The sequence below is a fragment of the Carlito syrichta genome, unplaced genomic scaffold (genome assembly GCF_000164805.1).
Source record: "Carlito syrichta isolate Samal-C Ts95f unplaced genomic scaffold, Tarsius_syrichta-2.0.1 Scaffold301617, whole genome shotgun sequence".
In the NCBI taxonomy this organism is placed as follows: domain Eukaryota; kingdom Metazoa; phylum Chordata; class Mammalia; order Primates; family Tarsiidae; genus Carlito; species Carlito syrichta.
In genome coordinates this window covers 326,796-347,760 of record NW_007245713.1, presented here as the reverse complement: position 1 = coordinate 347,760, position 20,965 = coordinate 326,796, and the positions used below count along the sequence as shown (strand labels likewise).

Sequence of the window (20,965 nt, the reverse complement as noted above, 5' to 3'; positions counted from 1 at the left end):
GTTCCCATTTTATAGATGAGGCAACTGAGGCCCAGTGATGCTGGGTAGCATGAGTGGTAGCAGAGTTGAGGGCACAGTTCAAGAATCTTGACCACCAGCAACTCTTACTTCTCACTTAAAGTAGCAAAACTTGAACATGGAACCCCAGTGTATAAAACAGATACAGGTGACTTTGCATAGTGTGAGTTTATTTTCTAAGTTTATCTTTGTGAGGGTTTTTTTTTTTCCAGGAGCACGCCTGAAACCAGGGCCCGTGGGTACTGGTTGATGTCTTACACCAGTCCGCCTCCTGATTTATTTCTGCACTTTAGTGATCATTTTCAGTTGACAGAAAGAAACAGTTGAGTTTTTAAGCAGCTCATTCTGCAGTCTGATGACCCTCTGATGTTAAGCTGACCCAGAATTGTGAAAGGGAAACGGTAGTGGGCCTGTGTGTGAAAGCTGGCTGGCTAACCACAGCAGGCCAAGATGCCTTGACCAGGTTGGGTACTCGGTGCACATCCTGGGCCTTGTTGGAGGTGGCTCAGCTTGTGCTGGTGTGGTGGCATGCAAGTGAGCATGGGCTCACAAGTCAAACAGACTTGGCGTGCTGCTGCTACTCTTTCCATGACATGTTTGTGGGAAGTAGACTGGAGCTGACACTGCAAACTATGGGATGGGAAGCTTTGTCCTGGGATCTTTGGCTGGCCACCTAGGTTTGGGGTCTCCAGGGGATCAGTGTCCAGTCTATGACAGTACTTCTCAAGCTCTCTGTGGTGAAGGATCAGATGTTTATTTTTTAAACTTTATTTTTTTTAACTTATAATTTTATTTTAAAGATGTGGGGTACAATTCAGAATTAGGTACAAAAGTAGTTATTGTACAGGTGGAGTTTGGGCTTCCCATGTTTTTTACTCTCTCATGGACAATTTAAAAAAAATGAAATGAATGATTATAATAAAAATATATGAAAATATCAGCCCATTATCTTTTTATTAGACTCAACAATCATATGGTTACTGTGTCACATTGTCATATAAGTTTCTAAACTCTGACTTTCAATTTTGCACTTCTCTCCCACAGTTAATTAAAAATAGCACGTGGGCTAGCACTGGTCACAGACTGCACTGTATCCTGTCACTTCTGGGTGTGAGGTATGTGTTTTTTAACTGAGGTTTCAAAAACTGGTTAAAAGTGTACTGGAAAGAGGAAGCTGGGAGCAAGCATTTACAGAACACTTCAGACTTCTGTGGAATACTTCAAAGTCCCTCACCTAGACCAGGCCCTCTGCCACAAAGTTCCCCTGCCCTGTTTCTTTTCCTCACTCCTTTAATGGGATATTTGAGATTTCAGACAAACAACTACAAATGTCTCTTTTGAAGGGACAACTGAGATGAGAACTCTGTTCCCATGATGCAGCTTTGACAGCATTACTTTTTGGGTGATTGTGTTTTGTCTGCTCCCCCCCAATCCTGGGGGTGATTTTAAACGAAATCCCAAATATCATATTTTTCTGTCAACTTTTTCATGTGTAGTTCAAAAAGGATGCTTTTAACAACATAATCACAGAACCACTGTCATATCTGACAGTGATTTCTTAACATCTTCACATATCCATCCACTTAAGTGATTCCCAGGGTTCCATGAAGTGTACATTGATGGACTGGTCTGTCTTCTCTCATAGTCTGTGGGCTTCCTTCCTTCTCTCTCTTGTTTAGTCATTATTTACTTGAATTTGTTGTTGAAAAAACTGTGTGGCATTTCCCTCCTCTTGGATTCTCATGATGGTGTACTTTTCGCATGTCCCTCTGACATCATTTCATGTGAATTGGTACCTGGCATGGGCACTTGGTGTCTTGCACCCTTTCACATGCTGACCATGACTTGTCAGCTCCCATGACATGACTGTGTTGGTCAGGCCTGTGGTGGAATGGGTCTCACCTTCAACTTGGCAGGGGGCAGTAGAGGGGCTTGTTTCCCTCTCTGTGTCATGGGGCTGATGGTGATGGCAACTAAATGTGATAACCCTATAACTCAGTTTGGTTTTGTGGTCTAATGGAGCTCTATAGTCAGACAAAGGCAGCCACAGAGCAGCTGCTCTTCTTGGCCACTGAACCCAACCTAGAAGGTGAGGAACCTTGCCCGAAGTCCTGCAGGGATTGCAAATGGAAGCCAGTTAGAAGGCCAGGGGGAGAACAGCAGCTGACTGGGCGCGAATCCTCCATTTGAGAATGACCTCCAGATGGGCAAGGATAGCTATGGTTCCCACCACATTTTTTGCAGTTCTCCCGAAGGATTGTCATCACCACCCTAGCCTGTGGGCATAGTGACAGGTGTGAAGGTCAAGTGTGAGCCTGGGACAGTGCTGACCTCGGGGCACCAAGGCTCAGAGCTGTGAAGTAACTTTCTAGTCCTCAAAGCTCTTGAGTAGCTGAGCTTTGCACTGGGGTGTACCTGAGCCATGTCTCTAATAACTTCATGGACTACATGGTCACTTCTAAATGGGTTAACAGGGCCCTTTTGTGTGGATGGACCCATTGTTTAATAAGCAGTCCCCTCATTGGTGGACAGGTGGGTTGTTAATAATTCTTTGCCAGTATAAATGACACAGGGATGAACCCCTTGAGCTTATTTTTTCACAGTTATGCAGAGCTCTCTTTTGATTGAATCCCTAGAAGTAGGATTGCTGAGACAAAGGGCTGAACATTTAAGATCTGGATGTGTCTGTTACTTTCAGGAAATGTTTCCATGCTCCCCAGCTGTGCCCAGAGCAAAATCATTGTTTATCATTTTAGGCATAGTTTTGTACACAGGGCCTGGCCAGTATGGTTTGACCCTTCTCCAGAATTCTGTCTTCTCTTCTTCAGTGACCGACGAAAGCCAAGACTTTAGAGGCCCAGGGGATCTGACCCTATCGAACACAGTACTGTCCGAAAGCTAGAAAAGAAGCATGCCCAACGCACATGCATGCACACCAGGAAGTAGTGAGGAAGGAAGTGCTGTTAGGAACACTGTGCAGAGTGTCCTTTCCAAAAGCTTTGTCAGCATTCCAGCTGTGTGACTCTGCAAGCAGATTGTGTCCCCAGTGCAAGTACTCCTGCTTCAATTCTATGTACCCTCTTGAAAAAACAATTCCGTGACATCTAGGTGTAGCTCTTTTTTTTTCTTGTCGTAGATGACACAGTAGCATGGACTGCATCCTGAACAGCTGCTGCAACCTTTGCATACCATTCTATATTCGAGTCCTGTGCCTCAAATACTACCAGTACCTCCCCAAATAAAGAAAATCCCCTTGCCATTTCCTGCGTCATGAATCCCTTTGATTCTTCAATTACTTCTTCTTCCCCTTGTCTCTCTTCATCGTTTTTCTGAGCCTCCGATTCCATTAGGTCTTCGTGAGTGAGCTTCTCACATTGCACAGCAAGGAGTTCAGTGACATCATCCCCTTGCAGATCTAACTCCAGCTTCTTGCCGAGGGTCACTGAGTTGCTGAAGACCTCTTCGAACTCCTCACCCACCTCCCCAAATCCATGAAGATCATGAATAAACTGCCGGCAAATGTTCTTCCAACCCCCATTCATGGTGACAGCTATAACCTCACACCAAGCAAAGTCAATTTTTTGTGACCTTGTAGATGTTGCAGTCTTTGCGAAGTTGTCACAAGGTTGTTCCTGATTTATCACTCACCTGATGAAAAGTGTGACATAAATAATATTTCTTGAAAGTTGCTATAACTCCCCGGCCCATAGGTTGGATGAATGTCATTGTGTTTGGTGGGAGGTGCACTACTTTGATGTTGGGATGAAAGTCATTCATGAGTAGTGGGTGGCCTGGAACATTGTCGAGCAACAAAAGAAAGTTGAATGCGACATCCTTCTCCAAGCCATATTTCTCTACCTCTGGGATAAAGTGGTGGAAGAGCCAGTTCTGAAAAATGACCTGTGTAACCCAGGCTTTGGGGTCACTCTTCCATATAACAGGAAGAGAGCTCTTGGCTATGTTTTTAAGGGCTTCTGGGTTCTCTGAATGTTAAATTAGGAGAGGCTTCAGCTTCATATCGCTGGAAGCATTGCCACCAAACAACAGAGTCGGCTTATCCTTTGCTGCTTTATAGTCTGGCATCAGCTTTTCCTCCTTATTGATATAATTTCAGTCTAGTATCTTTTTCCAGTATAGTCCTGTCTCATCCATATTAAAACCTGCTCAGGTAAATCCACACCTTCATTAATTAGTTCTTGAAGCATTTCGGGAAATTCCTGGGCAGATACCGTATCTGCACTCACTGCCTCACTACTTTTATATTGTGAGGGTTGACTCTAGCCTTAAACTGATGAAACCAGCCATGCCTGGCATTAAAAGATACACCCTCTGATTCTTTGCCATGTTTCTTCTTCACATCTTCATAAAGGCTTTTAGCTTTCTCTTGAATCAGCATTAAGCTGAGCAAGACTCAACACTGATGCTCATCCTGCGTCCATATACTAAGAAGCTTCTCCATCTCCTCTGTCATGTTTCTGCGCTTCTTCAATATTATTGTTGACATCACTGGCACAGCAGACTTCATATATTTCATGATCTTGTCCTCACTCTTTACAATCGTGCTGATGGTTAAACAATAAATGTTATAAGAACAAGTGATGTCTACCATCTTTTTGCCTCACTCCACTCTCTCAATTATTTTCACTTTTGTTTCCATCATTATTGCTTGGCACTTCTTAGCAGTATCAGCTACATTACTGCTGCATTTATGCTCACTTCTGGACATCCTGGGCTTGAAATAAAAATACTGTACTACTGTACTCTACAGTACTTACAGAAAAGTACACCAAAGCGCAACTACTTGTACAAATGTGACTATGTATGCCAGACACGTGAACTTACGTGATTGGACATGCAAATGCATGTTCACATCTTTGAAAGTTCGAACTTGAAGGGTCGTATATAGGGGGCTTATTATATATTACTCTAAATTTATGTTTCTCCATTGCTATATTTGATTTTACCAATTCTGATTTTTACTAATTTGATTACCTCTCTCTTTTTTTTGAGTCCCTTTTCCTTAGTCACTCTAAAGTTTTGTCGACTTTGTTGATTTTTTTTTCCTCAAAGAACCAACTTTGGCTTCTTTGATTTTTTGCTAATGTTTTTCTATTTTATTTATCTTAGCTGTAATCTTTATTATTTCCTTCCTTCTGCTAGCTTTTGGTTACGTGTGCTCCTCTTTCTCTAGCTCTTTATGGTATAAAGTTAGGCTATTATTTGAGATCTTTCTTTTTGTATAATGTGTGCATTTACAACAATAAATTTCTGCTTTAGCACGACTTTTGCTACATATCATAAGTCTTGGTATGTTGTGTTTTGTTTTTTGTCTGTCTCAGGTATTTTCTAATTTCCTTGTGATTTCTTTTTTGATGTGTTGGAAAAGAGTGTGTTGTTTAATTTCCACATATTTGTGAATTTTCCAGCTTCCCATCTGTTATTGATTCATAGTTTTATTCCACTATATCAGAAAAGGTACTTTGTATGGTTTCAGTATTTTAAAATGTACTATGATTTGTTTTGTAGCCTAACATATAGTCTGTCCTGGAGAATGTTCCATGTGTAGTGAGGAAAATGTGTATTCTCTTGTATTGAGTGTTTTGTGTGTATCTGTTAGGTCCAATTAGTTTGTAGTGTTCCTCAAGGCCCGTGTTTCCTTATTAATCTTCTGTGTGGTTATTTTATTCATTATTGAAATATGAATATTGAAGTCTCAAATTATTATTGCAGAACTGCTTATTTCTCCCTTCAAATCTGTCAGTGTTTGCTTCATGTATTTTGGTGCTCTCATGTTCAGTACATATATGAATTGCATGTTTTAAAGCTTTAAATATACATATACATATCTCATTCAGGCCACAGCCTCCTGTAATTTTCTTTATCTATTCTGATTTTTTTAAGAATATATCCATGCTGATGTGAGGTGCTGTGGTTCCTTCATTTTCACTGCTGTGTGGGGTTTCTTTGTGTGACTGACTGTACTACAACTTTTTTTATGTCCTTTGTATCTCCATTCACATTTTGAAACCAGCATGTCAATTTCCCCCCAAAAAAAGCCTGCTGAGATTTGATTGGCATTGCATCAAATCTGTAAATCAGTTTAGGGAAAATTGACATAGTAACAATATTGGGTCTTCCTATTCATGGTATCTCACCCTATTTATCTAGGTCATCTTTAATTTCTGTCACTGTTTTGTAGTTTCCATGTATAGGTCTTGCACATATTTTCTTAAGTTTTCTTCTAAGTATTTCGTGATGCTCCTAATGCTCTTGTCCATGGTATTTTGTCTTGTGGTTACCCTATGAAGGGCGAAATCAACTCCCCACCACCCGAAACTGGTTTGAATGTTGAGACTGATGACACCGTGTATACACCAGGTGGCTTTGAAAAGAGGTTATTGCTCATATAATCGTGCTTTATGAGACAGATACCCACACTGGTCTGCTATGGCTTGCGTGAAAGAAGGGGCAAGTGTTCCTGGTTTGTATTATGGTTAGGGAGTGGGGCCAGGGTGAGGATGTCCACACATGGGTTGGATTTACATGATTTGCACTTCCCTACTGACACTTAGGGCAGGAATGCCAGGGCTTCCTTTTTGACTTGGCCAGATATGGGGCAAGATGGGAAGAAAAAGGGATGGGATTTCAAAGCTGTCAATAGTCAAAGATCAAAAATGGAGTCAGACTCTTTTTTTTTTTTTTTTTTTTTTGCTAGAAGAGTTCTGGATTTGATATTTGCTCTGAGGCCATCTCTTCCAGAATCTTCTGCTGTCTGGAGGGGCTACAAAAGAGAAAGTTTTGTTGTTGAATTCAGAAAGTCCTAAATCCTGTATATTTTCTCCAAATTCTGGTAGAAAGCTGAAGAGTTGATTTTTTTGTTCATCTTGCTTTTCCTGTACGTTAACACAGGGAGCCAAAAGAAGCCAGTTGGTGCTTTTGATACTGCTGTATTTGTGGGGAATCGGTTCCAGGATCCTGAAGATATAAGATCCAAGGATCCTCAAGACCCTGATATAAAATGTCATTGTGTTTATATATTACCTTCATATATTTGATTGTATTCTTTAAGCCATCTCTAGATTACTTATAATGCCTGATACAGTGTATATTTTTAAAATACTTTTTTTAAAGAGCAGTTTTGGGTTCGCAGCAAAATTGAGAAGAAGAGGAGATTTCCCATATGCCCTTTGCCCCTGCCCATTTGTAATCTTCCCATTAACAACGTTCACCCACTGAAGTGGTACATTTGTTACAACTGAGGAACCTACATTGGCTTATCATTATCACCCAGAGTCTGTAGTTTACATGAGGGTTCACTCTTGGTGTTGTACATTTTATGGGTTTGGACAAATATATAATGACATATATCCATCATTGCCATATCGTACAGAGTAGTTTCACTGCCCCAAGAATCCTCTGTGCTCTGCCTATTCATCCCTTCCTCTCCCAGCCCCTGGCAACCTTTTATATTTTTAATGTTTCCACAGTTTTGCCTTTCTGAGAATATCACATAGGTGGAATCGTATGGTATGTAGCCTTTTCACATTGACCTCTTTCGCTTAGTAATATACATTTAAGTTTCCTCCATGACCTTTTATGGCTCATTTCTGTTTATCACTGAATGGTATTCCATTGTCTGGATGTATTTATCTTATTTATCAACCCACCTACTGAAGGACTCCTTGGTTGCTTCTAAGTTTTGGCAATTATGACTGGAGCTGCCATTAACATCCATTTGCAAGTTTTTGTGTGGACATAAGCATTCAGTGCCTTTGGGTAAATACCAAGGAGCACAGTTCCTGGATTGTATGGTAAGAGTATGTTGAGTTTTATAAGAAATCATCAAACTGTCTTTCAAAGTGACCATACCATGTAATGAATTGTGTTCCTACCAGTAATGAATGAGGGTTTCTGTTGCTCCACATACCTGTCAGCATTTGGTATTGTCAGTGTTCTGGATTTTGGTCATTTGGATAGGTGTGTAGTGGTATCTCATTGTTTTAATTTGCATTCCCCACATGACATATGATGTGGAACATGTTTTTATGTGCTTGTTTTCCATCTGTCTTTCTCCTTTGGTGAGATATCTGTTAAAGTCTTTGGCCCATTTTAAAATCAGGTTATTTGTGCTTGAGTTTTCAGAATATATTTATTTGTATGTTTTGGATATCGGTCCTTTTTCAGATATGTCTTTTGCAGATATTTTCTCCCAGTCTGTGGCTAGTCTTTTTATTCTCTCAGTAGTGTCTTTAGCAGAGTAGAAAACTGTCATGAAGTCCAGCTTATCAATTCTCTTTCAAGGACTGTGCCTTTGATGTTATATCTAAAAAGTAATCAAACCAAAGATCATCTAGATTTTCTCCTATGTTATCTTCTAGGAGTTTTACAGCCTCTTTTTTTTTTATTTTTTTTTACTGTTTGTAGCTTTATTTTTAACCTGTTGATGTGATGAATTACACCAATTGATTTTTGAATGTTGGACCCACCTTGCATACCTGGGATAAATTCCACTTGATTGTGGTATATAATTCTTTTTATACATAATTGGATTAAATTTGCTAATATTTTGCTGAAGATTTTTTTCACTTATGTTCATGAAAGATATTAGTCTGAAGTGGTTTTTTTTCTTCTTGTAATGTCTTTGTCTGGTTTTGGTATTAGGATGATTTAGATCTATAATCCATTTTGAGTTAATTTTTGTGAAAGGTATAATGTCTGTGTCTAGTTTCATTGTGTGTATGTATGTGTATGCCTAGTTGTTCCAACTTCCTTTGCTGAAAAGACCATTTTTGCTTTAACATATTGCCTTTGATCCTTTGTCAAAGATCAGCTGATTATATTTGTGTGTGTCTATTTCTGTTCTCTCTATTCTGTTCCACTGATCTATTTACTCTTTCACCAATACAACACTGTCTTGATTACTGCAGCTTTATAGTAAGTCTTAAAGTCAGATAGTGTCAGTCTTCCAACTTTGTCCTTTACTTTATATTGTGTTGGTCATTCTGGGTATTTTGCCTCTCCATATAAACTTTGGATCAGATTGTTGATAATACAATAATTTTCTGGAATTTTGATTGCACTTGTAGTGAATCTGTAGATCAAGTTGAGAAGTGACATCTTCTTGAGTACTGAATCTTCGTATTCATGAACATGATATAGCTCTCCATTTATTTCATTTCTTATTTGGTTAAATTTTTCATGTATAATATATACATCTTGTACATATTTTGTTAGAGTTATACGTAGGTATTTTTTGGGGGGTGCTAATTTAAGTGGTATTGTGTTTTCTATTACAGATTCCTCTTGTTCATTGCCAGTATCTAGGAAAGCAATTGACTTTTATTTGTTAACCTTGTATCCTGTAACCTTGCTATAATTGTTTATTATTTCCAGGAGGTTTTGTTGTTGTTTTTGATGCTTCTTTCAGATTTTCTACAATCATGTCATTTGCAAACAAAGACAATTTTATTTCTTCCTTCCCAATCTGTATATCTTTTATTTCCTTTTTTTGTCTTATTGCATTAAATAGAACTTCAGTATGATGTTGAAAGTAAGTAGTTAGAAGGAATATTCTTTTCGTGTTCCTGATCTTTGTGGGAAAGCTTCGAATTCCTTGCCAGTAAGTATGATGTTAACTGTAGATTTTGGTAGATAGTCTTTACCAAGTTGACAAGGTTCCCCTCTATTTGTAGTTTACTGAGAGTTTTTTATCAGGAATAGGTGTTAACTTTTGTCAAATGCTTTTTCTGCATCTGTTGATATGATAATGTAATTTTTCTTCTTTAACCTGTTGATGTGATTAATTGATTTTTTTTAGTTTTTATTTTTTTATTATAAAGATGTGGGGTACAATTCAGGGTTAGGTATACAAATGTTGATTATACAGGTACCCTTGTTGATAAGGTGTGCCCCTCCCTCCCCTAGCAGTTTTCCTCGACTGCTACTCCCACCCCCCTCTTCCCTGACAGTTTCCCACTACTGCCAATCCCTTCCTTATAGTATTTTGATAATTGTTCAAGGTCCACTTATGAGTGAGAATATACAGTACTCTGTTCTTTGTTTCTGTGATAGATCACTGAGTATGATCAACTCTAAATCCATCCAAGTTGCTGCAAAGTCCATATGTTTGTCCTTCTTTATGACTGCATAATATTCCATTGTGTATATGTAACACATTTTTTTTTTATCCAGTTCAGCTTCGATGGGCAGCATGGTTGGTTCCATGTAAAAGATACCTGCACATGCATGCTTGCTGCAGCTCCATTCACAACTGAACTCATGTTCTTGTGGAAGAAATAGAGCTTTGTCTCTGAAAGGGCCAAAGGTCATTCTGTAATCTTTCAGGATAGTTTGGAGGGAGAAGTGTTGAGCCCTATGGTGGAAAGCCCTTGGAACTGCAGGATGCTTGTTGACCATTTCTGACACTGTTTCACTATCTGGCAACTCTTCTCATCAGGGACATACCTCACATTCTTAGGAAGAAGACTGTCTCCACTAGCTCTGGGATTTGAGGGGTTGGGATGGAAAGGATATTTCATTCCATGTTTGTTTTCATTAACTTCTTCACCAGAAGTGTTTTTGCTCTGCCCCAATACTTTTTATTGACACCAGCAGACTGTGCTATTGTTCCCAGTTTCTTCACTGATGGGGCAGATAGGGATTCTCTTATATAGTCGGTCCTCCATGCAGGCAGGTTCCGTATCCATGAACAAAACAGATACTTTTCTTTGGTTTGATCAATGCAAACGATGCATCTTCTCCAATTGTAGAAGTGATCCTCTGCTTTGCTTCAAGTTTCCTGTGGGCTACCCATCCATCTTCTGTGTCAAACATTTCTGTGTCAAATCATGGAGGCCGAGAAGTCCCATCATCTATTGTCTGGAAGCCGGAGAACCAGGAACACTGGTGGTGTAGTTCAGATCCAAGCCCAAAGATCAGAGAACCAGAAGGATCAGTGTTGTAAGTCTCAGTCTTAGTCTGAAGGCCTGAGAACCAGGAGCACCCATGTCTGAGCACAGGAGAAGGTGGATGTCCCAGTACAAGAGAGAACAAATTAACTTTTCCTCTTTTTGTTCTCTTCAGGCCCTTAATGGATTGGATGATGCTTTACCCACATTGGTGAGGGTGATACATTAATTGATTTTTGAAGTTGTACCTACCTTGTATACCTAGAATAAATTCCACCTGGTTGTGGTATATAATTCTTTTTATACATAGTGGGATTCAATTTGCCAATATTTTGCTGAAGATAAGATATTAGTTTGAAATGTTTTTGGTTTTTTTTTTTCTTCCTGTAATATCTTTTTCTTGTTTTGGTATTAGGCTGATGCTGGCCTCACAGAATAAGTCAGTAATTTATCCCTCTGCTTCTATCTTCTGGAAGAGATTATAGATAAAATATGTAATTTCTTCCTTTTCCTTAAATGTTTGATAGAAATTACCAGTGAGCTTAGCCAAACTTGGTACTTTCTGTTTTAGAAGACTATCAATTATTGATTCAGTTTCTTTAATAGATATTGGCTTATTCAAAGAGTATCTATTTCTTCTTGTGTGAGTTCTTGTGAGGTGATATCTTTCAAGGAAATGGTCCATTGGATTGCATGTTTCCTAAGAAGAAGTTTGCTGTCACTCTTATATTTATTCCTCTATAGATAGTGTTATTTTTTTGTCTGGCTACTTGGATGAAATCTCTTTATTTTGGAGTTTCCGCAGTTTGACTATGATGTACTTAGTTGTCTTTTTCTTTGTATTAATCCTTCTTGGGATGCTTTAAGTTTCTAGAATCCATGTTTGTCTTGTACTAATTTTGGAAAAGTGTCAGCAATTATCTCTTCAAATATTTCTTCTCCCCTGTTCTTGCTCTGTCCTTCTTTCCCTCTGTCCTTTCTTCCCCTCTATCTCCTTCTCTCCCTCACCTACTGAGAGTCCAATTTTCCACACTTTAATAGTTTGATATTGTCCCAAAGCTCTCCGTTGTTTTGTTCTCTCTCTTCTCCTCTCCCTCTCTTTCACTCTTCTCTTTATATTTCCATTTTAATGATCAGTTTTACTGATTTTTCTATCCCTGTATCCAATTAAAAGACTGTGGTGGCCAGGAGTGTGCCACTGCCCTCCATCCTGGGTGATAGAGTGAGACTCCAACTCCAAAAAAAAAAGTATTCATCTCTAATACTATATTTTTCATGCATTTCTATTTCTTTTTTTTCCTTTTAATAGTTTTTTGGCCAGGCTCGGTGGCTCAACCTGTAATCCCACATTTTGGGAGGCCGAGGTGAGTGAATTGCCTGAGCCCACGGGTTCAAGACCCGCCTGGGCAACTTGGTGAGACCTCATCTCTACAATAAATCAAAAAAATTAGCCGGGCGTGGTAGCGTGTACCTGTAGTTCCAGCTACTTGGAAGCTAAGGCAGAAGGATTGCCAGAGCCCAGCAGGTGGAGGCTGCGGTGGCTGGGAGAGGCCACTGCACTCCAGTCTGGGCAACTGAGTGAGACTCCAACTCAAAAAAAAAAAATAGTTTTCAATGTTTTGCTTAGATTTTATATCTGTTCAATATGATGTCCATCTTTTCAACTAAATCTTTCATAATGTTTATCTTGGTTATTTTACAGTCTTTATTTGACAGTTCTAACAACTGGGTGAGTCACCCATTGGTCTGGTTCTGTTGACTACTTTGTCTCTTGATAAGAAATTATTTCTTTGTCTTGCTTTGTTGTGTGTCTCATTTTTTATTGAATGTTAAACGTAACAGGATAGTGGAAACTGAGATGAATAATATTTATGCCCAGAAAAGAGCATGCCTTTTATTCTGTCAGGTAGTTAGTGTGGTGTTGACTCAGTCTAGTTGGGAGTTGAATGGCAGGCTGCTGCTACCTTGTGCTAATGTGGGGCTTGGAGCCCTGAAGCATTCTTCTCAGTGTTCCTGCTTCAGGTATGGCTTTCAAGAGGCCCTGTCATCTCTTTCTCCTGTGCCTGTGTAATAGGAGGGGTGGGGGATAATAGGAAGAGAAAGACTCTTTCTTTTACTTGGTGGTAGGTAGGTTGCTATTACTTGGTCCAGAGCTCATGGAAGGGTGGGGGGTATTTATCAGGGTTTTCTTTTGTTCCAGCCTCAGTCTTGGGCAGGTCTTGTAGACCTGAGACTCATGGGTGGGACTTTCTCAAATGGTCTTGTCAGTGACAGGCTGGCTGGCATACCCTGGTTCTTTTCTACCTCTGTGCACTGAGTATGTTGGAATTGATTTGCACATTGTTGGGAAATAGGCCCTCCAAAAGCTATTGCCATTTCCCTGTTAAAATTCCAGCATTCTACAAAGTAAGCTTTAAAGAGTATAGCTCTGACCCTGCCTCCTGCTTAAAACCCCTCTAGTACACTCCATGGCACCTCAGGTGAAAGGCTTTGAGTTCTGCAGTCTCATAATTCTCACCCTGCCCTTCCTTCTGTTACTTATTTAAGTCTTGTCTTTCTCCCTGACCCCAGACCATCAGTTTTGAAAGCAGGTATCTTTCTGTGCATCACTAGACAAAAAAACAGTGTCTATCACCTAGAAGGAACCGAGTAGCTGTCTCCAATGGATGAATGCACCAATGCAAGCACCCTGTTTTCTCTCTCCTCCTAGAAAAGCCTTCTTGCCCTCCCTTCCAGCAGGAAGACTCCTGCCCAGTGTCCAGGTTCATGCACAGATGACACAGGAAGGCTTTTACCCCTAAGTTTAGGCAGGGCCCTTTCTTGTTCCCCAGCTCTGTGTCTGTCCATCCAAATACACATCAGTATTGAAATTCCTGCGTGTCTGTCTGCTCCCTCTCCGTAGTTCCCCAAGGCAGGGACTATCAGGGCTTGGCCTGCTCCATCCAGTTCCGGGCAGGCCCTTGGTGAGCACACAGTGGTCCTTTGCTACACCAAGGCAGTACTTCAGTGGTAGGTTTTGGGCAGATTCTGTACATGCATGCAGTTAGGATTCTAATTTTAATTAATTTATTTTTTGAGTCAGAGCCTTACTCTGTCACTTAGGCTGGAGGGCTGTGGGCACAACCACTGCTCACTGCAGCCATAACCTTCTGGACTAAGGTGATCTTTCCACCCCAGCCTCCCTAGTAGCTGGGACTACAGGTGTGTGCCACTACACCTGACTAATTTTAAGATTTTTTTTTCTTTAGTGAGAAAGAAGGATTTATTAAGAGGACAGAAAAGCTATCATAGTGGTGGGTTGTCAAGTTTTAAGATTTTTATAGCCCTTTTTCCTGTTATAGGTAAAAGTGAATCATCTCATCCTCCTCTGTAGATAAGAGGACGTGGGCCGGAAGCATGTGGAGTGTCCTACAAGGCTGGAGGCCAGGGCAACTGAGCCGGCACAGAGCCCTGGCGTGGGGCGCCCTGGGGCAGCAGCGGTCCCCAGCTGTCCGGGCTCTAGCCTGCACGGGCTCCAAGCGCCGGGACGAGTACAGCTATGTGGTAGTGGGCGCGGGCTCCGCCGGCTGCGTGTTGGCCAGCCGGCTCACGGAGGACCCGGGCGAGCGCGTGCTACTGCTGGAGGCCGGGCCCAAGGACCTGTGTGCCGGGAGCAAGCGGTTTCTGTGGAAGATCCACATGCCCGCTGCCCTTGTGGCCAACCTGTGCGACGACAGGTACAACTGGTGCTACCACACGGAGCCGCAGCCCTGCCTGGATGGCCGCGTGCTGTACTGGCCACGCGGCCGCGTCTGGGGAGGCTCCTCATCCCTCAACGCCATGGTCTATATCCGCGGGCACGCCGAGGACTACGACCGCTGGCAGCGCCAAGGGGCCCAGGGCTGGGACTACGCACACTGTCTGCCCTACTTCCGCAAGGCTCAGGCCCATGAGCTGGGGGCCAGCCGGTACCGCGGCGGCGACGGCCCGCTGCGGGTGAGTCGGGGCAAGACCAACCATCCACTGCACCAGGCGTTCCTGCAGGCGGCACAGCAGGCCGGTTACCCGCTCACCGAGGACATGAACGGCTTCCAGCAAGAAGGCTTCGGCTGGATGGACATGACCATCCACGAAGGTAGTGTACTACCTCCCTTCCCCAGCTGTGTGGCTTCTCTTTTAAACTAACCCTTATCAAGGCCCATCAGTCTTGGCCCCATCGTGGTCAGTAGGTATGGACAAACTGAGACTGGTATTGGGTGGAAAGGGATGTGACTTTTTGTACCCGTGGATATCACAGAATATAACCAAAGCCCACGAGAAAGGACTTGGGGATGGTGACCCCTTGGGCATCCTCTAGGTCTCTGGCCCCTGCTGCTGTGGGTATGGGAGGGTCAGCTCTCTGGACAAAGAGCCCAAAGGTTTCTAGAGACTTGCAAATGGGGAAACTGAGGCACAAAGCAGCAGCATGACTCTCTCCATCTCCCTGGCTCCTTTCCTTGCCTGGGCCTTTATAGATGGGGAAACTGAGGCACAGAGTGGGGAAAGGCCTTGCTCATAGCAAGACAGAGGCAAGACTGGGGCTGACCCAGGGCTCCTGCTCACCTCTTTCGGATCCTCACCCCTTCTGGCAGTTGCTCCTGGTCTCTGTGTCATCCTGTTGAAGGCTGAAGGATATTTTTTTTAACCTTCATCCAGGAGGTCCCAGGTAGATGGGGACTCCAGTAGGACAGGGCAAACTTGCTCTGGTTCTAGCCCCTTCCTCCTGCCCCGGGGAAGGGCAGGGGGCTGTGCCTGATCACCTCGCTCTGTCCTGCAGGCAAGCGTTGGAGTGCTGCCTGCGCCTACCTGCACCCAGCACTGAGCCGCACCAACCTCAGGGCCGAGACCCGGACACTGGTGAGCAGGGTGCTGTTTGAGGGCACCCATGCTGTAGGCGTGGAGTACCTCAAGGATGGCCAGAGCCACAGGGTAAGTGAGGGACAGCTGGAGGGCCTGGCAGCATAGGGGGCAGTGACCCCAGTGGCTGGACTCAGAGTCGGCAGAAGTCACACTCTCCTCCCCAGCCATATGCTTTCATTCCTGTGATGAGAGGTAGCAGCTGGCAGCAGGAGGTGGAGGTGAGGAGGCTCTGGTCCTGCCACCTGTGAAGAGCTCATGTTGCCCTGGCGTGAGTGTCCTCCTGAGCCTCTGTCTGCCACGCTCACCTCAGAGCAGTCTCCCAGTACCTTCCACACCAGTTCAGGGTGCTGAAGAAGGCTTATACTTAAGGCCTTAAAGCTCATAAGTGATCACATTTCATATTTCTGCACTGTTAGCGGTGTGCCAGAGATTGGCTTGCACCCCTGTGCAGATCTGGCTGCTTACTTTCTTTAAACCCCTCCCTGAGTGCCTACCTTCACTTATTCCATTTAAGTCTTCCCACCCTGTTATAAGACTATGGCTACTGTCTGGCTGTGGCAGAATGTATTAGAGATGGCACACACTTGACCATCACATGCCACAGTTGTGCATGCAGGTTGCTCTCAAATAGCAACACCGCCAGTGTTCTCTCCTCAACCCTCAGACCTGGACAGGCTACCCGCAGCAGCAGCGTGTTCCCAGCATGCCATGTGGATACATCCCAAGGCCACGTTCTTGTGATGCTGGTCCGTGAGTCGAGAGAATAGCTAGTTTTTTTGAAGTGTGACCTGGTTGACCCTCTGCCTCTTCCAGGCTTACGCCAGCAAGGAGGTGATTCTGAGTGGGGGTGCCGTCAACTCTCCGCAGCTGCTCATGCTCTCAGGTGTTGGGAATGCTGATGACCTCAAGAAACTGGGCATCCCTGTGGTGTGCCACCTGCCTGGTGAGCTCTTCACTGCCGCCCCCCAGAGCTTATCTCTGCTCAACATAATGGCTTACTGCATTTTATCAGCATGGAGTGGGGAGATATGAGAGTCGGTGTTCCTTGGAACTGTCACATCCTTCCCGTGAGCCTGAAGGTCCCAGACCTCACTGGGCATTCTTACCTCTAGCCCCAAGTCTTTGTGTCGTTTTCCTTCTCCATTCCTGGCCAACCTATCCCCCTTGGAGGAGAGCACTCTCCCACAGGGAGTGTCTGTCTGTGTAGCCCTACTGGACCAGGTGTGTCACCAGGGCAGCTCTGCGGTGAGAGGACCCAGACTTTGTGTTTCCATCCACAGGACTCACCAGCTGCCCTGAGCACTAATGAGGTCCACTCAGTGCTTCCCTGCCTGCCCTTTGTGTGAAGACCTAAACTGTATGGCCTATCTTTGATGCTCTTGAGGGCCTGGCTCTGTCTTGCCCTCCCCATAACCCTCCTCCCAGAGGGTGGAGCTTTTGTATGTTTAGGCTTCATTACGAGGGGCCTACTCCATGACAGTGTCCTACCCAGCATCCCCTTGATCTCAGATGAGCTCACAAGGGCTGTGCAGCATGACAGGGCTGCTTCCCTGTTTCCCAGGCTGGGGTGGAGGGTGCTGCTGCCCATCCCTCTGGCCATTACCCCTCAGTGAGTGGTGCCTGCTGCAGGCATGGGCTCTGCTCTCATGGAGGGGCTGCTGGGGAGGGCTGACCGGAGACACCTAGGAGTAAGTGACGAGGGCAGGTGGCCTTGGTAGCACCTGAGAGAGGCCAGACTTGACCCTGAGTGCAGGAGTGGCATCTCAGGGAGGCAGCCTATAAGCTGAGACCCGGGGACTGAGCAGAAGCTGTCGCAGAAGATAATAGATAGGGAAGAATTTTTGAAACCAAGGGGGATGTTGAGAAGCCAGCTAACCCCTCTTGACAGCCATTTTTCTTAACCACTCCCTCTGTTTCAGGAGTTGGCCAGAACCTACAAGACCACCTGGAGATATACATCCAGCAGGCATGCACACACCCCATCACCCTCCATTCAGCACAGAAGCCCTTGCGGAAGGTCTACATTGGTCTGGAGTGGCTCTGGAAATTCACAGGTGGGTACATTCATCTGTGATCACAGGGGAGATGGTCTGTGGGACTTGTAGCCTCTCTCCTGAGAAATCAAGCAAGGGTTCTGGCCTCAGATGCTGGGTTTAATGCTGAATTATGCCATTTACCTTAGCCCTCAGCCTCAGTTTTCCCATCCACAATATGGGAATACACAGTTCCTGCCTAACAGGTTGCAGTGAGGACAGAAGCATTAGCACATGCAAAGGAGCTTAGCATAGGGCTTGCTCAAGGCAAGGCTCCTCAAGGGTTAGGCACTACTCTTCCTCACAGATGGATGGCAATGGCCTCATGCTGCACACCATGTGGGGGCCAAGAAGGCAGGAGAAGAGCACAGAGGGAAACCTCAGTCTAGACTCCAGAATTAGCATCCATCTTCCAGTATATTCCTTGTGTTTTCTAGCTGCACCTCAGTGTTGCCTAGGCCAGGAAATGGTACTTTGAAATTCTACTCTTCCATTCAACCTATACTTCTAGCACACCTACTGTGTGCTATGTGCTCTGCCAGGTGGTGGGGAGAGCAAGGAGGCAGGTGACTTTGACAGTGGTGGGACTGGCCCAGGGAGAGGGCAAAGCTGAAGCCCTGTTTAGCAAGTAATTGATATTTACACCATGGTGCTGGCTGAGCCACTTGGGAGAAGGAGGACTGATGTGGACAGGGCTTGGGTCCAGGTACCAGAATTGAGGTCAGGAAGAAGAGAAGTCGCCCAGGAGGAAGGAGAGAAACCAGGAGTGGCTGGCCCGCCTGCCACTCCCTAACAGTCTCTTCTCTCTCATCCTCTTCTGATCCTCAGGGGATGGCGCCACAGCCCATCTGGAAACAGGTGGGTTCATCCGTAGCAGGCCTGGAATCCCCCACCCAGACATCCAGTTCCATTTCCTGCCATCCCAGGTGATTGACCACGGGCGAGTCCCCACCCAACAGGAGGCTTACCAGGTGAGCAGACAGAGCCTTATCCCAGAGGGATGCTTCCTTCCCTCCATTCAGGAAGGTAAGATGCTCTCGTCTTCCAAGACAGTGTTCTCCCCACTGCAGCAGGACTTCAGGGTACGGTGCACAAAAGCCTGTCTCTTGGCCTCTGATTGCTCAGCATGTCTGAGTAGAGAGGGGAGCAGGACAGCTCAGTGAGTCAGTCTGTGTGGTGCATGCCAGTCACGACTGCAGCAGTTTGGGGCATATGTTCTAGGATCCAAGCACTAGATGTGGGACCAACAGCCTCGGCCCTGGGATGGCCATCCCTGAATGTTTTGGACAATGGAGTTTAAGGCCAGGAGGAAGGAGTGATTCACGAGGTGGTTTTTCATCACTGTGGGGGTAGGGATAAGATGCAGGCAAATGCTGGAATGCGTTTGTTCTTAACTGACCAGAGGCCCACAGGCAGGAAAACGGGCTGATGAACTGACTGCCACTGCTTCCTCTGGGTTCTTCTAGGTGCATGTGGGGACCATGCGGGGCACAAGTGTGGGCTGGCTTAAACTGAGAAGTGCCAGTCCCCAAGACCATCCTGTGATCCAGCCCAACTACTTGTCAACAGGTAATTCAGCACTCCCAACAGGTAATTTGTCTCCCTGGGCCTGAAGCTCGACTGAATGAATGCCTTCATGGGTTCCTGTGTCTCTGAATCTTAGCCCTGGATCACACTTTCCAAGACAAGTTACCCTCTGTCCACCCTTGCCCCATCACTCTAGGCTGTAAACTTGCATGTGCTGCTCCAGAATGTTCTGGGTCATATGAGGTGACCCTGGGACCTCACTTTACACAGTGGGAGAGGTTTGCAGCTTTCAGAACAGTCTATCCTGAAGTGCAGGGAGACCTAGCGGTGCAGATGCAAGGTCTGTATGGATATCTCACTTAGCATTTTTCCTGCTGTCGCTCTGAGCAGCCTCTAAAGGCAAATTATATTCCTGGGCCTGCCTCTTGGCAGGCAGCAAAAACCAGCGGTCCTCATCAAGCAGGTTTTGCCTGGTGATAGCTGCAGGGTACTACCAGCCACACTGTGGTGGGGGCAGGGCACGGGTTCTTATCCTTGCCTTATAGACAAGTCAGATCCCTGATGTAAATCTGGGCTCTGGGGCAGGTTGTATCTATCTAGGGTGCTGTCTTTATTTGAACTACATGGGACTCTTCTTGGTTGTGGTCTAACCACCTGTGGACAAGTGATATGCAACCTGGTGGCTCAGTCTTCCATGTCCCTGAACTTTGTCTTCAAACTCTGTCCCCTCAGGCAGCTTATTGAGCCTCTCCATGCTGTGAACCTTCCAGTGAGGCTAGTATGGTAAGAAGAAGGGTCTTACCTGTTTCTTCTCCACAGAAACCGATATTGAGGACCTCCGTCTGTGTGTGAAGCTCACCAGAGAAATTTTTGCACAGGAAGCCCTGGCTTCCTTCCGGGGAAAAGAGCTCCAGCCGGGAGGTCATGTTCAGTCGGATAAAGAGATAGATGCCTTTGTGCGGGCAAAAGCCGACAGCGCCTACCATCCCTCGTGCACCTGTAAGATGGGCCAGCCCTCCGATCCCACTGCTGTAGTAGACCCACAGACCAGGGTCCTCGGGGTGGAAAACCTCAGGGTTGTCGATGCCTCCATCATGCCCAGCGTGGTCAGTGGCAACCTGAACGCTCCCACGATCATGATCGCAGAGAAAGCAGCTGACATCATTAAGGGGCAGCCTGCCCTCTGGGACAAAGATGTCCCTGTCTACAAGCCCAGAACCCTGGCCACCCAGCGTTAAGGCAGCCCCTGCCTGAGGATGACCAGAAGAAGAATCCCCTGACAAGCCAAGAGGGCTGACACAGTCCTTGCTCCAAAGTTCCTTCCTAAAACTGTCTAGAACACTAGGACACAGGTGGCACCCTACCCAGTGGCTGAGAATTGGATAATTTCCCAAGAAATTAGGTAATGAATCAAACTTTTCCCCAGTGTTTCCCTGTGGGCCATTTGAGGAAGGCCAGCATTTGGGCTGAGGCCCCTTCTCCCTGCCTCCTGGAAGGACAACAGGGGAAGACAGTTAACTCCTGCCATGTTCTTATCTTGTGTCCACATGGCCTTCTCTAACCCAGGGTCCTGCTGCCTTGGGAACAGTGGTTCCTTCTCAG

General features: G+C 44.9%; 1 protein-coding gene across 1 annotated transcript; it reads left to right on the top strand.

Annotated features, from left to right (window-relative positions):
• The first annotated feature begins 1,056 nt into the window (after window positions 1–1,056).
• Window positions 1,057–20,931, top strand: CHDH (choline dehydrogenase). The gene is made up of 8 exons (XM_008054927.1): window positions 1,057–1,133; window positions 14,267–15,039; window positions 15,721–15,872; window positions 16,617–16,746; window positions 17,723–17,857; window positions 18,665–18,807; window positions 19,303–19,405; window positions 20,183–20,931. Exons 2-8 carry the CDS (start codon window positions 14,322–14,324, stop codon window positions 20,599–20,601), a joined length of 1,800 nt encoding a protein of 599 aa, XP_008053118.1. The 5' UTR covers window positions 1,057–1,133; window positions 14,267–14,321; the 3' UTR covers window positions 20,602–20,931.
• The last annotated feature ends 34 nt before the right edge of the window (window positions 20,932–20,965 follow it).

Excerpts from the sequence above, each read along its gene's own strand:
- CHDH (XM_008054927.1), top strand. The coding sequence starts at position 14,322 with ATGTGGAGTGTCCTACAAGGCTGGAGGCCAGGGCAACTGAGCCGGCAC. Across the intron at positions 16,747-17,722 it reads TGTGGTGTGCCACCTGCCTG|GAGTTGGCCAGAACCTACAA; the intron begins GTGAGCTCTTCA and ends CCTCTGTTTCAG. Across the intron at positions 17,858-18,664 it reads GTGGCTCTGGAAATTCACAG|GGGATGGCGCCACAGCCCAT; the intron begins GTGGGTACATTC and ends TCTGATCCTCAG.